Below are 22,174 nucleotides of genomic sequence, written 5' to 3'. Positions count from 1 at the left end.
CCACTTGTGGGCGAAGCCAGAACTGGAGACCGTAAATATATGATAATTGCTAATAAATCCAATAAGGAATTTAGGATAAACTCCTTTCCCGGAGCGTAGTTAGAACGTGGAACTCACTACCACAAAGAGTAGTTGAGGTGAATAGCATGGATGCATTCAAGAGAAAGCACAAGCGGGAGAAAGGAATAAAAGGATCTGTTATTGGAGTAAGATGAAGGGTGGGAAGAGGCTCAGGTGAAGCATAAACACTGGCATGGACATGTTGGGCCAAATGGCTTGTTTCTGTGCTGTAAATTCTTGTAACCCTGGTACCATTCTGCTCAATCTGCCCTGTTACCCCCTCCAAGGGCAATATATCTTTCCATTCTGATGAAAGGTCATAGACCTGAAAAGTTAACTCTGTTTCTCTGTCCACAGATGCTACCAGACCTGCTGAGTATTTTCAGCATTTCCTGTTTTTATATTTTTCCTGAGGTTTGTTGCCCAAAACTGAAAGAAGTACTCCAGATGACTGCACAACTGAATCATCATGTCCTCACTTTTGAATACAACCCCTTTGAGATAAAGGCTTTTAGCCTTTTTGATTGCTTTTTTGTAACAGGTTTTAGTGACTTGTGTGTATGAACAACTAAATCTCTTTGCTCCTCCACAGCTCCTAGTCTCTCACCATTAAGAAAATACTCTGATTTGTCTTTATCGAATCCAAAGTGGATAACCTCAGACTTCGCATGTTGAACTTCATCTGCCATAGTTTCGCCCACTGACTCACTCTTGCCTTTGCTCCATTAGAATTATATAAGTTAACTGACCCCAGAACAGTTTCATTCGATGGTTGTCATTGCCTTTGGTTATAACCTGCTCTCTTACTCGATGCACAAAACAAAACAAAAAATATGCCCTGCTATTAGCATAGCAAGGGCCATGACTGATCTTTAATAGCAAACGGCAAGCAAAACCTTGCGTGACAAAAGGAATGATTTGCATGTTGGACCCATTTTTAACTGCTGTGCACTGAGACCAATTTTAGCATTTCATTCTTACAGGTGAAGTGGCAAAAAAATGACCTGGACAACAATATCAACTTCTTTTCAATCTCATCAGATGGACGGGTTATTTCTTGGGCTTTGATTAAGGCAAGTGTTTTCCTGCAACTTTTATTTTGCTGGTGTTAAGGAATCAATAACAGCTGTGAGGAATCACACAGAATCACAGAATAATACAGTGCAGAAGAGGCCCTTCAGCCCATCGAGTCTGCACCGATGCATTAAAGACACCTGACCTGTCTACCTAATCCCATTTGCCAGCACTTGGCCCATAGCCTTGAATGTTATGACGTGCCAAGTGCTCATCCAGGTACTTTTTAAAGGATGTGATGCAACCTGCCTCTACCACCCTCCCAGGCAGTGCATTCCAGACCGTCACCACCCTCTGGGTAAAAAAGTTCTTCCTCAAATCCCCCTTAAACCTCCTGCTCCTCACCTTAAACTTGTGTCCCCTCATAACTGACCCTTCAACTAAGGGGAACAGCTGCTCCCTATCCATGCCCCTCATAATCTTGTACACCTCAATCAGGTCACCCCTCAGTCTTCTCTGCTCCAGCGAAAAAGCCCAAGCCTATCGAACCTCTCTTCATAGCTTAAATGTTCCATGCCAGGCACCATCCTGGTGAATCGCCTCTGCACCCCCTCCAGTGCAATCACATCCTTCCGATAATGTGGCAACCAGAATTGCACACAGTACTCCAGCTGTGGTCTTACCAAAGTTCTATACAACTCCAACATGACCTCCCTGCTTTTGTAATCTATGCCTCGATTGATAAAGGCAAGTGTCCCACATGCCTTTTTACCACCCTATTAACCTGCCCTTCTGCCTTCAGAGATCTATGGACAAACACGCCAAGGTCCCTTTGTTCCTCTGAACATCACAGTGTCAGGCCATTCATTGAATACTTCCGTGTCACATTACTCCTTCCAAAGTGTATCACCTCACATTTTTCAGGGTTAAATTCCATCTGCCACCTTTCTGCCCATTTGACCATCCCGTCGATATCTTCCTGTAACCTAAGACACACAACCTCACTGTTAACCACTCGGCCAATCTTTGTGTCATCCGCGAACTTACTGATCCTACCCCCCACATAGTCATCCATGTCGTTTATATAAATGACAAACAATAGGGGACTTGGCACAGATCCCTGTGGTACACCACTGGACACTGGCTTCCAGTCACCTAAACGGCCGTCTGTCATCACTCTCTGTCTCCTACAGCTAAGCCAATTTTGAATCCACCTTATCAAGTTACCCTGTATCCCATGTGCATTTGCTTTCTTGATAAGTCTCCCATGTGGGACCTTGTCAAAGGCTTTGCTAAAATCCATGTAAACTACATCAACTGCACTACCCTCATCTACACACCTGGTCACATGCTCAAAAAATTCAATCAAATTTGTTAGGCATGGCCTCCCTCTGACAAAGCCATGCTGACTATTCCGAATCAAATTTTGCCTCTCGAAGTAGAGATAGATTTTCTCCTTCAGAATTTTCTCCAATAGTTTCCCTACCACTGACGTGAGACTCACTGGTCTGTAATTCCCCGGCTTATCTCAACAACCTTTCTTAAATAGTGGGACCACATTAGCTGTTCTCCAGTCCTCTGGCACCTCCCCCGTGCCCAGAGAGGAATTAAAAATTTGGGTCAGAGCCCCTGCAATCTCCACCCTCGCCTCCCACAGCATCCTGTGATACAATCGTCCGGACCTGGAGATTTGTCCGCTTTTAAGCCTGACAAAACCTCCAATACCTTGTCACTCCTTATGACAATTTGCTCAAGAACCTCACAGTCTCTCTCTCTGAGTTCCATATCTACATCCTCATTCTCTTGGGTGAAGACAGATGTGAAGTATTCATTCAACACCCTACCAATGACCTCTGGCTCCACCCACAGATTTCCCCCTTGGTTCCTAATGGGTCCTACTCTTTCCCCGGTTATCCTCTTCCCATTGATATATTTATAGAATAACTTGGGATTTTCCCTACTTTTACCAGCCAGAGCTTTCTCATATCCCCTCTTTGCACTCCTAATTGCTTTCTTCAGCTCCATCCTACACTTTCTGTACTCCACTAATGCTTCTGTTGATTTGCTCTCCTTGTATTTGCTAAAAGCCTCTCTTTTCCTTCTCATCATACCCTGAATGTTTCTGGTCATCCATGGTTCTCTGGGCTTGTTGCTCCTACCTGTTACCCGAGAGGGAACATGTTGGGCCTGTACCCTTCCCATTTCCTTTTTGAATGCCCCCCACTGCTCTTCTGTAGATTTCCCGAGAAGTAACTCTTTCCAGTCTACCTTGGACAGATCCTGCCTTATTTTACTAAAATTCGCTCTCCCCCAATCCAAAACCTTTTTTTGCAACTTGTCTATTTCTTTCTCAGTAACAAGCTTAAATTGTACCATTATGTGGTTGCTATCACCAAAATGTTCCCCCACCAACATATCAACCACCTGTTGGGCTTCATTCCCCAGAATTAGGTCCAGCACTGCACCCTCCCTTGTTGGATCCTCTACATACTGAGCTAAAAAGTTCTCCTGTATACATTTTAAGAACTCCACTCCATCTAAGCCCTTAACACGATGACTATCCCAATTAATGTTGGGAAAGTTGAAATCTCCTTCTTCTTTGGCCTCCTTGTCTCGAGAGACAATGGGTAAGTGCCTGGAGGTGGTCGGTGGTTTGTGGAGCAGCGCCTGGAGTGGCTATGACGGCCAATATTAGACTGACAGACTCTTCCACAGGTGCTGCAGAAGAAATTGTTTGTCGGGGCTGTTACACAGTTGGCTCTCCCCTTGCGCTTCTGTCTTTTTTCCTGCCAACTGCTAAGTCTCTTCGACTCGCCACACTTTAGCCCCGCCTTTATGGCTGCCTGCCAGCTCTGGCGAACGCTGGCAACTGACTCCCACGACTTGTGATCAATGTCGCAGGACTTCATTTCGCGTTTGCAGACGTCTTTAAAGCGGAGACATGGACGGCCGATGGGTCTGATACCAGTGGCGAGCTTGTTGTACAATGTGTCTTTGGGGATCCTGCCATCTTCCATGCGGCTCACATGGCCAAGCCATCTCAAGCGCCGCTGACTGGGTAGTGTGTATAAGCTGCGGATGTTGGCCACCTCGAGGACTTCTGTGTTGGAGGTAGGTGCTTGATGGCCAGCACAGACACGATGGGCTGAAGGGCCTGTTTCTGCGCTGTATAACTCTATGACTCTATGGTCTTTTTGGGGTGCCAAGGCTGCTTTAAGTTCCCCTTTTTTTTCTCAGGAGTGTAGTCATGGGCGGGTCTAACCTGAACTCTGAGTCATGCAAATACTTTAGACTTCAGGGGATGGGTGGTTCCCTTTTCCTCTGACTGTGGGGGAGGATTCTTTGTTCATCTCCCCTTTGTTTTTGTGACACTCCTACCTGCAGGTACTTGTGCAGACTTGACTGCACTCTCCTGTGACACTTTGACTAAGTGCGGCATCACCCTCACAGTTTCTGTTCCCCCTAGAGATCTCTGTTTGTCTCTGCAGGTTCCTGTAAATGTTGTTAACAACTCTGGTGGGGTGCTTCTCAAGTCTTCTTTTACATAGGAGGATGTGGGGTCTAATGTTTCACATTTTCCGGGGTTGGTTGACCAGACAGTAGGGGTTTTCATCCGGGATTCTTCCCTCATTTCCTTTAACCTGCCCTTTTGGTCACTTTTTCCCCTTCTCTTTCTAAACTTTTTCCAGCCATATGCTTGCCTGTCCCCTTTTGTTCTCGGCACGGGTTCCTTACAGTTCACCAGCCCTCTGCTGGAGGGTCCTTCAAACACCGTTACAGGACTTAGAGGAGCGGGTTTCATTGTAGGTTGTGGTTTCCCCTCAACCTGGCACATGTGGCAACTCCTGCGGTACTCCATCACATCTTTGTGGAGTTTTGGCCAGTCAAACTGCTGTCTTATGCGGGCTTTGGTCTTTCGTATACCGGCATTTACAGCTACTGTAGTCTCGTGGGCCCTTCTTAATATTTCTCCACAGTACCTCTGTGGCACCACTAACTGATTTTCTACTGTCCACTCCTTGCGCTTAGGTCTGTGAGGAGGACTCCATTCCCTCATCAGTACTTCATTCTTTAAAAAGTAGCAATCAGAGACTCCCTCTGCTTCACTTCAGACTGGGCAGCCTGTGCTAACTCTCACAATACTGGGTCGGCTCACTGAGCTTCAGATAGGGAAAATCCACTTAATTCATTCCCTGGGTCTCCTTGACTTTGCAAAGAGAGTCTCGGGCAGGCAGACGTCATGGTCATTTGCCTGCAGTGCCAATGCACCTCCACGGGGGCAGCTGGTTTGATCATGGCCTGATCCACTACACATTCAGGGATTCTGCAGGAGACCATCTCCTGCCACTTCCCTGTCTCTCTGACCTCTTGCGGTCTTTCTTTCACTACTGTGGGGGGGGGGGGTGTGCTCTCACCTTCACCCCTGCCACATCATTACCGAGGATCAGGTCAATCCCGTCCACAGGCAAACTAGGGACAATCCCTACGGTAACAGGTCCCAAAACTAGGTCGCTCTCCAGGTGCACCCGGTGTACAGGCACAGGCATACACTGCCCTCCAATACCATTCACCACCATTTTGGTGTTCACTACACTCTCTAGGGGACAGGTCAGGCCTTTTCCCAGTAAAAGGGTTCTGGTCACCCCTGTGTCCCTGAGAATTACTACGGGCTTGCTTGCACCACTCGAGAGATATGGAGTTACTTTCCCTTCAAATATAAAACCCTGATAACCTTCAGGAATCCTACTAACTTTTCCTGCACTGGCCGTAGTAAGTTTCCTGGGTTGCACTCTTACTGCAGTTAAAGCCACAGCTTATTTTGTGTTTTGCATCAGGCCCTCGTCTTCACTGAGCGGGTGTGACCCAATTAACCCTGCAGGTTTCCTCTTTAGTTTCCTGCAGTCAGCTTTTAAATGCCCTGCCTTATTACAATGGAAACACACCGGTCTCCGGGTCTCACTCTTGCTCACAGCAGCTTCTTTTTTGGCTGGAGGAGGGTCCCCCTGTGTCTCCTGCTTTCCTTTCTCTTCCAGGACTGCCTGGGCGGATATCACCTTCCCACCCTTTGTCCTTTTCGGATTTGTGGGGGTGATTAGGAAAGGTTCTCCCCTGGGAAACCGACTTATAAATTAAAGCAAACTCATCGGCCAGAACGGCCGCTTTCCGGGCTCCCCGAACTCGCTGCTCCTCTACTTGGGTCTTTATTGTGAATGGGAGAGAGTTTTTAAATTCCTCTAACAGGATTACTTCTCTGAGAGTCTCATAGCTGAGCTGTATTTTTAAAGCCCTCAGCCACTGGTCAAAAGCCAGCTGCTTACTTCTTTCAAACTCCAGATAAGTTTGATTTTCTCGCTTTTTGAGGGTTCTAAATTTTGGTGATAGGCTTCAGATACTAATCATATGCCCCGAGAATTGCATTTTTGGTCAGTTCATAATTTGATGAACTCTCATCTGGCAATAAGGAATAATCCTCATGAGCTTTTCCGGTTATTTGGCTTTGCAATAAGAGAGACCAGGTCTCAGCTGGCCATTTTAGCTGCCTTGCCAGTTTCTCAAATGACACAAAGAATGCTTCCACACCTTCCTCATTGAATTTTGGAATTAATTGAGCGAACTTTAGCAATTTTGTACCCAGCCCTGAGTTCTGCTCCTCCATATTGGCCATGCTTTCACTAGGGTTACTCTGTTGCCCCCTAGTTAACTCAAGCTGCTTCAGCTCTCTCTCTTCTGATTCTTTCCAGAATATTCTTTCTCTCTCTCTCTCTCTCTCTCTCTCTCTCGTCTCTCCTGTTCCTTCTCCTGTCTTTCTTTTTCTCGCTGCTTTGTCTCTCGTTCCCTCTCCTGTCTTTGTTTTTCTTCACGTTCCATCTGGAAGTCTCTCTCTTTCTCCCTTTCCTGCCTCTCTCTCTCTCGCTTTCCGTCTTCTAATTCAAGCTTCCTTTGTTCCAATTGTATCTTTGCTAGCAGTACCCTGTCTGGGTCTTCTTCTAACACTGCCTCCGCTTCTTCAGATTCAAGGGAAAAATGGTTGGCCACTAGCCTTAGGAGTTCAGATTTCCTCGCCTTGCCACGTACAGTGATCCCACACTGCTCAACCATTTTCCTCAGCTCCTCCATCGACAGTGCTTTTAACTAATCCCAAGTTACTTCACCCTGACTTGGAGGTCTGCTAGTTTCAGTTGCAGACATGTTAGTTTTCAATCACACACATCCACAAGGAAACCTGTATTGAAATTTTGCTCTTTTGATTGGGAACAATTTGGCTTCCCACTTCTAATTTCACTCGTTTGTCTGTGGGTAAAATTCCAAACCCTAGCACCCAAATTTCTGTTCTGACCAGGTGAGAATGGCGTCTAGGAGTCTTTTGCTGTCTTATTGTGACAGGGTTTCATTTTAAACATACTGTGTTTTGAGCTCCCTCTTTGTTCACAGCTTCCCAATTATAAGACAAAGAAATGAGCATAAACAGGCTTTCTTCAGTTTAAAGAAGAAAAATGAAATTTATTAAACCTTAAACTTAAACTCTAATACGGTTAATGCCTATGGGTATATGACGTGCCCATACTAGCACGCACACGCGATACACACATGCAAATATGGAGGCAGAGAAAAATAAAGTAAAAAGTTTGAGGCAATCTTTGAAGGGGTTTTTTTTACTGTGCTTCGAGCTCGCTGTAATCCTTGATTGTAGGTAGTCTTGCATTTTGTTGGGTCCCAGTATTCTTCTTAAACCTTGTTCACTGTGGGAGACTTTCTCTCTCTTAGTGTTCATGTGTCTTCAATGTAGCGTGCCTAATCAGTAAATGAGATGCTGTTCCTTGAGCTTGTGTTGCTGTTCACTGGAACACTGCAGCAAGCCCAGGACAGAGATGTGTGCATGAGAGCAGGGGGCGGGGCGATGGGGGTGTGTGTGTTGAAATGGATCATGTTTTTGGACAACCTACCTGACTGAACATTGAGTTCAATAATTTCAGAGCATGACTGGTCCCCCTTTTTTATTTTTATTTTTTCTTCTTTTTATTTCATTTTAGTTTGCTTCATCATTCATTTTTTTACCATGTGCCTGCCCACTGTTTTTTCATGTTTGTGCTTTTGGCCAGGGCTGTTCAATATTCTGTCATTTAACACCCTCTCTGCACTAATGCTTTGTCTTTCACCACACCATTAATACATCCTTTGCCTTTGCTCCATGACCTTCTGGTCAATTATTCTCTGTGACCCTCTGTCCGATCAACATCTTCCCTTTTTTTATCTTCTGCCCCACCCCTGCTTTATTTGCTTCAAACCTATTAAATTTCAAACCTTTGCCAGTTCTGATGAAAGATCACTGACCTGAAATGCTAACTCTGCTTCTCTCTGAACAGATGCTGCCAGACCTGTTGAGTATTTCCACCATTTTTTTTTATTTCAGATTTCCAGCATCTGCAGTATTTTGCTGTTATTCAAGTGTCTGGCAGCCCTTGTAACAGGCCTTCTCTTCTTCCCAGCAACAATTTGAAATTTAATGTCCAAATGGTGAATTAATATGCCTCATTCTTGGCAGGTGGTAGTCGACATGACAATAGTATCAAATTAAAAGAAAAAGCATATCATTCTGCAAAGATGAGTGGTCGGTAAGAAGATTGGGCAGAATATAAAGAACAGCAAAGAATGATTAAAAGATTAATAAGGAGGGAGAAATTGGAGTACAAGAGAAAGCTAGCTAGGAAGATAAAAACAGGTACTAAGAGATATTTAAAAGGAAAAGAGTAAGTAAGGTGAGCGTTAGTCCTCTAGACAGTGAGTCTGCAAATTAATAATGGAAAATAAGAAGATTAATAAGAAGAATTGAACATATATTTTGCATCTGCCTTCACTGTAGAGGATACATAACATCCCAGACATAATTGTGAATCAGGAGGTGAAAAGGAGGCAGGAACTTAAAATAATTACAATCACCAGGGAAAGGGTACTGACAAAATTATTAGAACTAAAAGCTGACGTCCCCAGGCCCTGATAGACTTCATCCTAGGGTCTTAAAAGAAGTGGTTGCTGAGATAGTAGATGCATTGGTTTTAATTTTCCAAAATTCCCTAGATTCTGAAAAGGTCCCATCGGATTCAAAAATAGCGAAATTGACTCCTCTATTCAAGAAAGGAGGGAAACAGAAAGCAGGAAACTGCAGGCCAGTTAGCATAACATCCATCATAGGGAAAATACTGGAATCTATTATTAAGGAGGTTATAGCAGGCACTTAGAAAATCTCAGTATAATCAGGCAGACCGAACATGGCTTTATGAAAGGGAAATCATGTTTGACTAATTTATTGGAGTTCTTTGAGGAAGTAGCAAATAACATGGATAAAGGGGAACCCGTGGATGTACTATACTTAGATTTCCAGAAGGCATTTGACAAGGTGCCACATCAAAGGTTACTAAGCAAAATAAGAGTTCATGGCATTGGGGGTAACATATCAGCATGTATAGAGGATTGGTTAGCTAACAGGAAACAGAGAGTAGGTATACATGGGTCATTTTCAGGTTGGCAAGATGTGATAAGTGGAGTGCCACTGGGATCAGTTCTGGGATCTCAACTATTTACAATTTATATCAAAGAATTGGATGAAGGGATCAAATATATAGTTCTAAATTTGCTGATGACACAAAGATAGGTCGGAAAGTAAGTTGTAAAGATGACATAAGAGGCTGAATTTTATTCGCGTGCCGCAATCCGCGGCGGCCGCTTTGCATGGGGACTCATTTAAATAGAGGGGACGGAGTGGCCACCCCTAATGACATAGAGGAGCGGCTGCCGCGTCCCCGGAAACGGTGGCCGGCGCCACTGCGCAAGTGCCAGTGCCATTTTTAAAGGGTTTTAAGCTCTTAGCAGAGATTTTAATTTTTAAATGGGCCAGGACTTTAACTTTTAATAAAAACATTACATTTAACATAAAAGCACCACTTCCACCTCCACAATGATCAGACAATAAACTTATTTCCCTCTCCCCCTCGAAAAACCATTCTTGACAGTCCCGACCTTTAAACCCCAAAGTTTGCACTCTGCCCTTCAACCCCTTCCCACCATCCCCACGGCCAATGAAAAATGTTTTCCCCACTCCTCCACCCCTCCGGCCCTTAAAATGTTATTCCTCCCCCCTCCTCACCATACGAAGTTCTGAAAGCACGCGGAGTACAAATGGCGGCCGTAAAATCGGTGTAGGATGGCCGCTGCCTGCAGGTAAGTTCTTTATCCTCTCTTTATTGCGAATTTGAATATTAAGATAAAGGGCCCGCCACTAGGCGGCAGGAGGGCCACACCAAGGTTGCCCTGCCGCCGTTAATATGCAATGGGCCCTTCACAACATCACGGGTCCAGGCGGGCCTCTCCCTGCTGAATTTTATCGGCCCCCCCCACTGCAACCCGCGGCGTCGAGGAGCTGGTAAAATTCAGTTCAAGGAGTCTGAAAGGGATATAGATATGTTAAGTGAGTGGGAAAAAAATTGGCAAATGGAGTATAATGTGGGAAAATATGAACTTATTCACTTTGGTAAGAAGAATAGTAAAGCAGCATATTATTTAAGTAGAGAAAGATTGCCGACCTCTGAGGTACAGAGGGATTTGGATGTCCTGGTACATGAATCACAAAAGGTTGATATGCAGATACAGCAAGTGATTATGAAGGCAAATGGAATGTTGTCATTATTGCAAGGGGAATGGAATGTAAAAGTAGAGATGCTTTGCTACAGTTGTTGAGTTTCTTGAGTGTTGTTGGAGCTGCATTCATCCAGGCAAGTGGGGAGTATTCCATCACACTCTTGACTTGTGCCTTGTAGATGGTGGAAAGGATCTGGGAGTCAGGAGGTGAGTTACTCGCTGCAGAATTCCCAGCCTCTGACCTGCTCTTGTAGCCACAGTATTTATATAGCTGGTCTAGTTAGGTTTCTGGTCAATGGTAACCCAGGATGTTGATGGTGGGGGATTCAGTGATGATAAAGCCGTTGAATGTCATGGGGAGATGGTTAGATTCTCTCTTGTAGTACTGTGTACAGTTTGAGTCTCCTTATTTAAGAAAGGATATAAATGCGTTGCAGGCAGTTCAGATGACTCTATGACTCTAAGGTTCGCTCGACTGATACCTGGGATGGGGGGTTATCTTACGATGAAAGTTTGGACAGGTTGGGTCTGTATCCATTGTTGCTTAGAAGAATGAGAGGTGATCTTATTAAAACATATAAGATCCTGAGGAGACTTGACAGGGTGGATGCTGAAAGGATGTTTCCCCTTATGGGTGAGACTAGAACGAGGGGACACAGATTAAAAATAAGGGGTCGCCTATTTAAGACGGCGATGAGGAGAAATTTTTTCTCTCAGAGGATTGCGAGTCTTTGGAACTCACTTCCCCAGAGCGTGGTGGAGCCAGGATCATTGAACATTTTTAAGGAAGATATAGATAAAGGGAGTCAGAGGGTATTGGGGGTAGGTGGGAAAGTGGAGTTGAGGCCACAATCAGATCAGCCATGATCTTGTTGAATGGCGGAGAAGGCTCAAATGGGTTGAATGGCCTATTAGTGCTACTAATTTGTATGTTTGTAGGTATGTTAGCCCATCTCTGGAGGACCTTTAATCCAGTCCCCTTAGTGCCTGTCTTCTGTGTACCTTTTTCTATCAAAGTGCACCTTAAAAGCCCAATTAACAGCGATTTTCCCAGGCTGTTGGCATTTTGCCAGTGGTGGGGGAGCACCACCCCCCCCCCCCCCCCCCCCCCCACTGCATGGGGAGGCTACCAGCTGCATGGAACTGGCTTCCCAGGGGGTGGTCAAGCCATTGGAGCCAGAAGCTCTTTGGCGTCAGCAAAGGCCATGCTAGTGGCCCCAACACTGCTGCTGGAGGGGTTTTTTCTCCATTCTTAGGGGCATGCCTGCTTGGCCCATTTAAAAATGTACATAAAGCTTACCCTTCCATGGACACCTCCATTTTGAGGTGCCCTCACATTCTTCTTGCTGCCTCAGCATTTAGTTTAGAAAATACAGTAACTGAAGTATATTCTTCCTACTGCCAGGATGAACTTGTTCATACAGATATTATCAAACTTATAATGGAAGGAATTTGCAAGGATGCACTGGAAAATTTGCAGCTGCAAATTATGGGTAAGCCACAACATTTAATCGTATCATCTATCAATTACTTGCTTACAAACAGCTATTAATTATTTTTCCTCTTCAAGAATTTTAAAGCAGAACTAATGTGGAATTTCCTGCACTCAGTTTCTTATTCAAGTAAATTATATACCTTAAGGACAGATATTTGCATTTCTTACATATCAGAACTGGTAATACGGGTTACAGAAAATTTTAGCAAGTTCTGTTACCCAATTAAATTTTATGTTCCTCCACGTTATAATTGTTGACAGGACATTAAAAAAAAAATTCTACCCAACGGTAAGTTGTAAAAAGTATTCTGGGTGTGATTTAGTAGAAGATCACAAGTAGATCATAAAGGTAGTGTACATTTTTAGCACTTGACAGATTTTCAAAGAAAGAAAGAAGTGATTACAGCAGTGAAGTGGTCACTGTTGTAATGTAGGGAAATGTAGTAGCTAACTTGTGCACAGCAAGATCCCACATGCATCAACGAGATAAAGACTGGATTAGCTGGTTTTAATGTTGGTTAATAGATAAATATTAGCCAGTGCACATTAGAGCATAAGAAGTAGGAGTAGGAGTATGCCATATGGGCCCTCATACCCCCTCTGCCATTCAATTACATCATGGCTGATCTTCTACCTCAACTCCACTTTGCTGCCCTATCCGCATACTGAGTGAACTTCCCAGTTGTTCTTCAAATAGTGCCATAGGATCATTTACATCCACCTGAGAAGGGAGACAAGGCCTTGGTTTTACCTTCAACTGAAAGACAGTACCTCCAAGAGCAGCACTCCCTCAGTACTATACAGCCTGGATTGTGTGCTGATGTCAGTGGAATGGGTCATGAACCCACAACCTCATCTTTGGGTGGATGGCTGCCCAAGAGGCAAGGCAAGAAGTTGTGAAATTCACAAAACCATTCCAATACAGTGTCCACCTCAGTTAACCTATAGTCACAGCTCCATGGCGCTATTAGTCTGTAAGTCCCATTCCTCAGGGATATTCAGCTCCTTAAGGAAGGTGATTTCAGCTCTAGACTGAGCTCATCAACTTGCCTTGTGGTGAGAAAACAGGGAAAATGCTACATGGGTTGTGTTCTTTGAGGTGATCTTCCCTCCATCATAAGATCAGAAGTGGTGATGTACAGTTCCATTTCCAACTCCTCAGATACTGAAGCTGTCTGTGCCTGCATGCAGCAAGACCTGGATAGCATTCAAGCTTGGATTGATAAGTTTTAAGTAAAAGTTGCTCCACACAAGTGCCACGTAATGACCTTCTCAAACAAGAGAGAATCTAACCATCTCCCCTTGACATTCAATGGCTTTACCATCACTGAATTCCCTGCCATCAACATCCTGGGGGTTACCATTGACCAGAAACCTAACTAGAGCAACCATATAAATAATGTGGCTACGAGCAGGTCAGAGGCTGGGAATTCTGCGACAAGTAACTCACCTCCTGACTCCCAGAGAGCCTTTCCACCATCTACAAGGCTCAAGTCAGGAGTGTGATGGAACACTCCCCACTTGCCTGGATGAATGCAACTCCAACAACACTCAAGAAGCTCAACACCATCCAGGACAAAGCAGCCTGCTTGATTGGCACCCCATCCGACATGTTAAACATTCGCTCCTTTCATCACCGACAAACTTGGAGGTATGGCAAATACTGAGGATGATATGAACCACCTGCAACAGGACATACATAGGCTAGAAGAATGGGCAGACAGGTGGCAGATGGAATTTAATACTGACAAGTGTGAGGTGATGCATTTTGGCAGAAGGAATAGGGAGAGGCAATATATACATAATCGTACAGTTTTAAAACATGTGCAGGAACAGAGGGACCTGGAGGTCCATGTGCATCGATCTTGAAAGTGGCAGGACATATTGAGAGAATGGTTGTCAAAGGATATGAGATCTTGAGCTTCATAAATAGAGGTATAGAATACAGAAGCTGGGAAGTTATGCTGAACCTTTATAAAGCTCTAGTTAGTCCCCAACTGGAATATTGCATCCAGTTCTGGTCACCACACTTTAGAAAGGACGTCAGGGTCCTTGAGAGGGTGCAAAGGAGATTTACCTGAATGGTTCCAGGGATTTTAGTTACTATGTTAGATTGGAGAAGCTGGGGTTGTTCTCCTTAAAGCAAAGAAAATTGAGGGGAGATTTAATAGAGGTGTACAAGATTATGACAGGCTTGGATAAGTTAGACAAGGAAAAACTGTTCCCATTAACTGATGGTACAAGGACTAGGGGACACAGGTTGAAGGTTTTGGGCAAGATAAGCTGGGGAAATGTGAGGAAGAACTTTTTTACACAGCGGATGGCAATAACCTGGAACTCTCTGCCCACGAGGGTGGTGGAAGCGGAGACAATCAGTGATTTCAAAAGGAAATTGGATGGCCACCTGAAGGAAATAAACTTGCAGGGCTATGGGGATCAAGCAAGGGAGTGGGACTGACTGGATAGGTCTGTGGAGAGTGGACTCAATGGGCTGAATGGCCTCCTTCTGTGTTGTAAATAACTCTGTGATTCTATGCACTGCAGCAACTCACCAAAGCTCCTTCAATAATATCTTACAAATCCGTGACCTGTACCATCCAGAAGAACAGGGCAGCAGAGGCATGAGAACACCACCACCTGCAAATTCCCCTCCAGGTCACACACCATCCTGAGTTGGAACTATATCGCTGCTCCAGCACTGTCACTGAGTCAAAGTCCTGTAACTCCCTCCCTAACAACACTATGCATGTACCTACACCATATGGACTTCAGTGGTTTAAGAAGGCAGCTCACCACCACCTTCTCAAGGTCAATTAGGGATGGGCAATAAATGCTGGCCTTGTCAGTGATGCGCACATCCCATGAACAAATTGGAAAAAAAGGTACAGTTATCAATGTGACAGCCTTCTTTTCAGGCATTGGAATCTTTTCTTCAGCAGAGACTGAAGCTGTCAAATTCAGCAATTCGCCTATCGAGAAAAGCTGTCTCCTCGGGTAACCGACTTTCGTAACACATAGAATCATAGCATGGTTACAGCACAGAAGGAGGCCATTTGACCCGTCATATCTGTGCTGGCTCTCTGAAGGAGCAATTCACTGAATGCCACTCCCCCACCTTCTCCCCATAGTCCTTTTCAGGTAATAATCCAATTCCCTCTTGAATGCCTCGATTGAATCTGCCTCCAGCACACTCTCAGACAGTGCATTCCAGATCCTAACCACTCACTGTGTGGAAATGTTTTTCCTCATGTCGCCAATGCTCCTTTTGCCAATTACTTTAAATCTGTATCCTCCAGTTCTCAATCCTTCCACCAATGGGAACAGTTCCTCCCTATCTGCTCTGACCAGACCCCTCATGATTTTGAATACCTCTATGAAATCTCCTCTCAAGCCTTCTCTTCGCCAAGGAAAACAGTCCCAACATCTCCAATCTATCTAAGTAATTGAAGTTCCTCATCCCTGGAACCATTCTCATGAATTTTTTCTGCACCCTCTCCAATGCCTTCACATTTTTCCTAAATTGTGATGCCCAGAACTGGATGCAATACTCCAGTTGAGGCCAAACCTGTGTTTTATACAAGTTTAATTCACTTGTCTTTGGATTCTTCCTTGGGCAAACAAACAGATCACTTATTAAAAGTACCAAACATTCTCCCATGTACAAACACTGAAATAGAAGGGCAACCATGTCTGGTTGAAGTCAGTCATCCTAAAACAACATCCAACTTTTTTTTACATATAATAGAAAGCTGAGTTCTGAATTGAAATCCAGAAAAAGCTTACGTTGTCTGATCTGGTCAGGAGATCATACTTTTTCCTTCAACCATTGAAAAAACAATGTGACACTCATCACTTCACCTCATGCCACTTTTCTCACCTTGTGAGGAGTTTTCTCCCTTGGGATCTCCAAATGTCACTCTTACCTCAGCTCCACTTCATCGAGAAGGGCCCGGAAGTCCATGTTCCAAAATTTGTGCACCTTCATTTTTTCCCATTGTCTTGCAACGTCTCTGTTGAAGAAAGGATATGCAAGCACTGCCAAATACTTTTTACAACATTTGCTAAGTTTTTTTAAAATCTGAAATTAAGGTGAAATCTGAAGTTACGGGTCACTAACTTCCTGATGCCATTCCTCAATCTTCGCAATGGCATCTGTCCTCAACTTTATATAGTGCCACACGGTTGGTCTATGGGATAAGCCATTGGCCGTGCTGTCTACGAGGGCTCTGATTTGTTATTGACTTCACTATGGCAATACTAGCATTCACTGTCAAACATTCCAGTAAATTAAGGCCCTGTTTCTTTTCCTTGAATTTTAAACAGAGGAACATAGGAGCAGGAGGAGGTCATTTAGCATCTCGAGCTTGCTTTGCCATTCAACTAGTCTGTGGCTGATCAATGCCATTTTCCCACGCTATCTCCATATCCCTCGATATCTTTAAATTTAGAAATCTATCGATCTCTGACTTGAACATACTCAATGACTGAGCCTCCACAGCCCTCTGGGGTGGAGAATTCCACAGATTCACCACCCTCTGAGTGAAGAAATTCCTCCTCATCTCAGTCCTAAATGGCCTGCCTCTTATTCTGATACTGTCCCCTGGTTCTAGACCCCCAGCCAGGGGAAACATCCTAACTGTATCAACTTTGTCAAGCCCTGTATGAATTTTGTATGCTTCAATGAGATCACCTCTCGTTCTTCTAAACTCTAGCCAATATAGGCCCATTGTCCTCAATCTCTCCTCAAAGCACAATCCTGCCATCCCAGCAATCAATCGGGTAAACCCTAGGATTTAAGTTAATTAAATGACAGGGATTTCCAGCCTTACCAACAGGAGCAATGGTGTGACAAAAACCTTTGAACTTTCAAACATGAACTCTTCACTTTTTGTATATTTTAACTAGGATGTGGAACTTCTTTTGACTTCCATAAAGAGAAGAACAACTTGTTTCTAGTGGGGACAGAAGAAGGAAAAATACACAAGGTAGGATCACCATCAATACAATGTTACAGACTGTTAAAAAGGCAAACAGAATTTTGGGATACATAGCAAAATGTATAGCATATAAATCTAATAACAGCATTTTAAAACTGTATTTGATCTTGGTAATTTTCAGCTCCATATTTCAAAAAGGATATCCAGTTATTAGTGCTGGTACAGAGAAAGGCTACACAGTTGACCCCAGAGTTAAGGGAATGATGTTTAAGGAATGGTTGATTACCCTGTGGCTGTTCATTGCATAGAAAAGACTGAGAGAGGATATAATGGAAGTGTTTAAAATATGAAAGTTTTGAACAAATTGGATCCGAAATATTTTCTGGCATATAGTAGACTCATGGCTAAGGTCAGAACATGTGGACTCAGGACAGGCAGCAGATTGGGTAGCAAGCTGGCTACAAAACAGAAAACGGAATAGCGGTTCAAGGTAGTTATTCAGACTGGTAAAAAGTGGGACGTAGTGTTTCCCAAGGATTGATGATGGGACTACTGTTGTTCACTATTTACATAAATGGTCTGGATTCTGGAATCGGAGGACAATTTCAAAATTTGCAGACCACAGCAATTTGGGGGGTATAGTTAATATAAATGAGGTCTGCAACAAAATACAGGGAGTTATTAATAAAGTTTCAGAATGGGCATTTAATTGGCAAATGAACAAAGAACAGTACAGCACAGGAACAGGCCATTCGGCCCTCCAAGCCTGCGCCTATCTTGATGCCTGCCTAAACTAACACCTTCTGCACTTCCAGGGCCCATATCCCTCTATTCCCTTCCTATTCATGTATTTGTCAAGATGTCTCTTAAACGTCGCTATCGTATCTGCTTCCACCACCTCCCCTGGCAGCAAGTTCCAGGCACTCACCACCCTCTGTGTAAAAAACTTGCCTCGCACATCCCCTCTAAACTTTGCCCCTCGCACCTTAAACCTATGTCCCCTAGTAACTGACTCTTCCACTCTGTCCATGCTGCTCATAACTTTGTAAACCTCAATCATGTCGCCCCTCCACCTCCGTCGTTCCAGTGAAAACAATCCGAGTTTATCCAACCTCTCCTCATAGCTAATGCCCTCCAGACCAGGCAACATCCTGGTAAACCTCCTCTGTACCCTCTCCAAAGCCTCCACGTCCTTCTGGTAGTGTGGCGACCAGAATTGCACGCAATATTCTAAGTGTGGCCTAACTAAGGTTCTGTACAGCTGCAACATGACTTGCCAATTTTTATACTCTATGCCCCGACCAATGAAGGCAAGCATGCCGTATGCCTTCTTGACTACCTTATCCACCTGCGTTACCACTTTCAGTGACCTGTGGACCTGTACGCCCAGATCTCTCTGCCTGTCAATACTCCTAAGGGTTCTGCCATTTCCTGTATACCTCCCACCTGCATTAGACCTTCCAAAATGCATTACCTCACATTTGTCCGGATTAAACTCCATCTGCCATTTCTCCGCCCAAGTCTCCAACCGATCTATATCCTGCTGTATCCTCTGACAATCCTCATCATTATCCGCAACTCCACCAACCTTTGTGTCGTCCGCAAACTTACTAATCAGACCAGCTACATTTTCCTCCAAATCATTTATATATACTACAAACAGCAAAGGTCCCAGCACTGATCCCTGCGGAACACCACTAGTCACATCCCTCCATTCAGAAAAGCACCCATCCACTGATACCATTTTTCTTCTATGACCGAGCCAGTTCTGTATCCATCTTGCCAGCTCACCTCTGATCCCGTGTGACTTCACCTTTTGTACCAGTCTGCCATGCGGGACCTAGTCAAAGGCTTCAAGATAGGTAAGTGTGCAGTGGTACATTTAGGTGGGAAGAATAAGGAGGACACTTGGAAAGTAAGTGTCTAAATGGGATAGAGAAGCAGAAGGATCTGGGGTACAGATACTTAGATCACTAAAAGTAGCAATATAGGTTAATAAGGCCATATAGAAAGCAAATAAAGCACTGTGGTTCATTTCTAGAGGTTAGAATTGAAAAGCAGTGAAATTATGTTAAACTCATATCGAGCCTTGGAGTCAACCACACTTGGTGTACCGTGAACGGTTTTCCATATTATAAAAAGGATATAGAGCCACTGGAGAAGGTGCAATTAAGATTTTCCAGGGTGATACCAGAGTGAGAATTTACAACTATCAGGAAAGATGATCATCAAATCATAGAATGGCAAAGCACAAAAGGAGGCCATTCGGCCCATCTTGCCTGTGATGGCTATTTGGTAGATCTATTCAATTAGATCCACTGCTTTGCCCATCAGCCAGAGCCCTGTAAATCTTTTTCCTTCAAATATTTATCCAATTCTATTTTGAATGTTGCATCGAATCTGCTTCCATCACCTTCTCAGGCTGTGCATTCCAGATCACAGCAACCTGCTGCATAAAAATGTTTCCCCCATGTCGCCTCTGGTTCTTTTGCTAATCATCTTAAATCTTTGTCCTCTGGCGACTGACCCTTCTGACACTTGAAATAGTTTCTCTTTATTCATGATGTTGAACACCTCTATCAAATCTCCTCTGAACCCCATCCAGGACAAAGCAGCCTACTTGATTGTTACCCCACCACCACTGTAAAAAAATTTCTCCTTTCACCACTGGTGCATCATAGTTGCGGTGTGTGCCATCCACAAGATGGACTGCAGCAACTGGCCAAGGTTTCTCGGACAGCATTGCTCAAATATATAACTTCTACTGCCGAGATGGATGAGGGCAACAAGTGCATAGGAACATGGGACCAACAAAATCTCCCCTCCAATACACACACCATTGTTACGACCAAGTGAGAAAGGTGTATAGGGGTCTTTCTCAGCCTTCACCTGGTCTTATTGTAACAGGGCTTTGTTATAAACACACTGTGGTTTGAGCCTCCGCTTGGTGAATCCTTGTTCACCGCTTTCCAATTATATGGCAAAGAAATGAGCACAAACAGGCCTTCATAGATTTGAAGAAGAAATGCGAAATTTATTAAAACTTAAACTTAAACTCTAATTCAGTTAACGCCCACGGATACACACTGCATCCCACGCTAGCATGCATACGTGATACGCATATGCAAATAGAGATAGAAAAGAGCAGAAGAAAAATAAAGTAGAGAGGTTTGAGGCAATCTCTGAAGATGGTTTTTTGTTACTGTGCTTCGAGCTCGCTGTAGTCCTTACTTGTAGGTAGATCTTGCTTTTTGTTGGGGCCCAGTACTCTTCTTAAACCTTGTTCACTGTAGGAGACTTTTCTTTCTTGGGTTTCATGTGTTTTTAATGGGTCTTCAGTTCCATGAGAAAGAGATGGGAGCAGACAGGAGAGAGATGTTCTCAGTCCAGGAGCAAAGAGCTTTTTATGTTCAAATTCTCTGTGGCAAGTTCAAATTCAAAAAACTCAGGTTGCCCAGCAGATTAGTCATATGACTAGGGGGTGTGATCACATCCATTTGGGTATTGGGTCATCTTAGCAGTCAACCTGGAATGCAAGCTCTCCACCCTCAATGTCTGGTAATCAAAAGTCCATTGTGGATTAATTGAAGCAAGGAGTGATTCCTTTGTTCCAACAATGGCTGTTAGTATGCAAAAAAAAGTCTCTCCAGCCAAGGATCTGGTACTTTCTTTTAAAAAGCAAGTTCCTTCTTTACTCCAGTAACAGTTTAAAAATAAATGTTCATGTGGCAAAATGAATCTTGGCGGGTGGGCCCTGCATGACACCACCATGACTTGGAAATATATCACCGTTCCTTAATTGTTACTGGGTCAAATTCCTGGAAATCGCTACCTAACAGCACCTTCACCACACAGACTGCAGCAGTCCAGAAGGCAGCTCACCAACATTTTCTCAAGGTCAATTAGGGATGGACAATAAATGCTGGTCTTTCTAGTGATGCTCACATCCCAAAAACAAATAATAAAAATATGAGGTCAGTGAAAACATGTTTCAACCTGTATCATTGCAAGATAAAGACAATACCATTTTGCTTCAGTGTCAATGTAGCATTAATATACTTGTCACACACAGGAAGATTGGCTTTTAGCCTCCTTTAATTTACTTTGTTTCTTTATCATTTTTATATGCTTTCTTGCAATGTGGAAGTCGCTGGTGAAGCAGTGACTACACTTTCAAAAGTACTCCATTGGCTGTGAAGTACTTTGGGACATCCTTAGGACATGAAAGATGCAATTTAAATTCAAGTATTTTTTATTTCCTGCTGTTTGTTATTTATTAAGCTATTACTATACAGAAACTCCTCCAGCCTATTCCTTGGTATGGTTTCCATTATTTCACCCAGTATTGACACAAGGTTAATGGCCCTGTAGTTTGATTGGTAATTTGCTCCCCTTTTAAGTATAGGTATTCAAAAGCTTCTCAAGTTACATTATAGAGTGAAGAAATTAAAAGGAATTAATGTCATGTCATGGTGGGAAACTTAGGAATAGTGACCAAATAATTGGTTGGACAGATGGATCTTAGGAAGGTTTTTAAAGAAGAAGAGTGAAGTAGAAAGGTGAATGGGATTAGAAGTTGAATCTGCCAATTATGGCCGGACAAATTGGGATGGCCACAAAATGCATGTTAGAGAACTTAAGGATAAGGGAGAGAATATAGACTGGAAGTGGGTGCAGAGGCAGTGTGGGAAAGGCCAATGCATAAGTTTGAAAATGAAATGAGAAATTGAAATTGACTAGACCCAGTGGTTCTTGGGGTGAGAGGGTGGGCATCAAATTAATATGGGGCTGCTGGACATCCAGGCTGCTACAAGTGCATCTCTGGCACGCTGCACTATTGCCATGGACTCCAATCCTGTCTGCCATTATAACAGATAGCACTCAGGTCTCCCCATTCACAGAGATTTTATGGATTCCCCCTCTAAGCCCCTGTATAAAGGCACTCATCCAGAACTTTAAAAAAAACATTTTTACCGTAACTTCAGGATTCCATGCTGCGGCTCTTGGTTTACACCTTCCCAATGCTGGGGAACAT

At 43.8% G+C, this 22,174-nt stretch overlaps 1 protein-coding gene across 1 annotated transcript in view; it reads left to right on the top strand.

The window, feature by feature from the left end:
- Positions 1–22,174, top strand: part of dnai1.2 (dynein, axonemal, intermediate chain 1, paralog 2) — a 355,371-nt gene that overhangs the window by 186,749 nt on the left and 146,448 nt on the right. Inside the window, exons 14-16 of the mRNA XM_068031491.1 lie at positions 1,044–1,133; positions 12,113–12,200; positions 17,108–17,187. Coding sequence (XP_067887592.1) covers positions 1,044–1,133; positions 12,113–12,200; positions 17,108–17,187 — 258 coding nt within the window. The remainder of the gene's footprint in view (positions 1–1,043; positions 1,134–12,112; positions 12,201–17,107; positions 17,188–22,174) is intronic.

Source organism: Heterodontus francisci, chromosome 1 (genome assembly GCF_036365525.1).
Source record: "Heterodontus francisci isolate sHetFra1 chromosome 1, sHetFra1.hap1, whole genome shotgun sequence".
Taxonomy (NCBI): Eukaryota; Metazoa; Chordata; class Chondrichthyes; order Heterodontiformes; family Heterodontidae; genus Heterodontus; species Heterodontus francisci.
The sequence above is the reverse complement of the archived record's forward strand: the minus strand, read 5'-3'. Positions and strand labels throughout refer to the sequence as shown.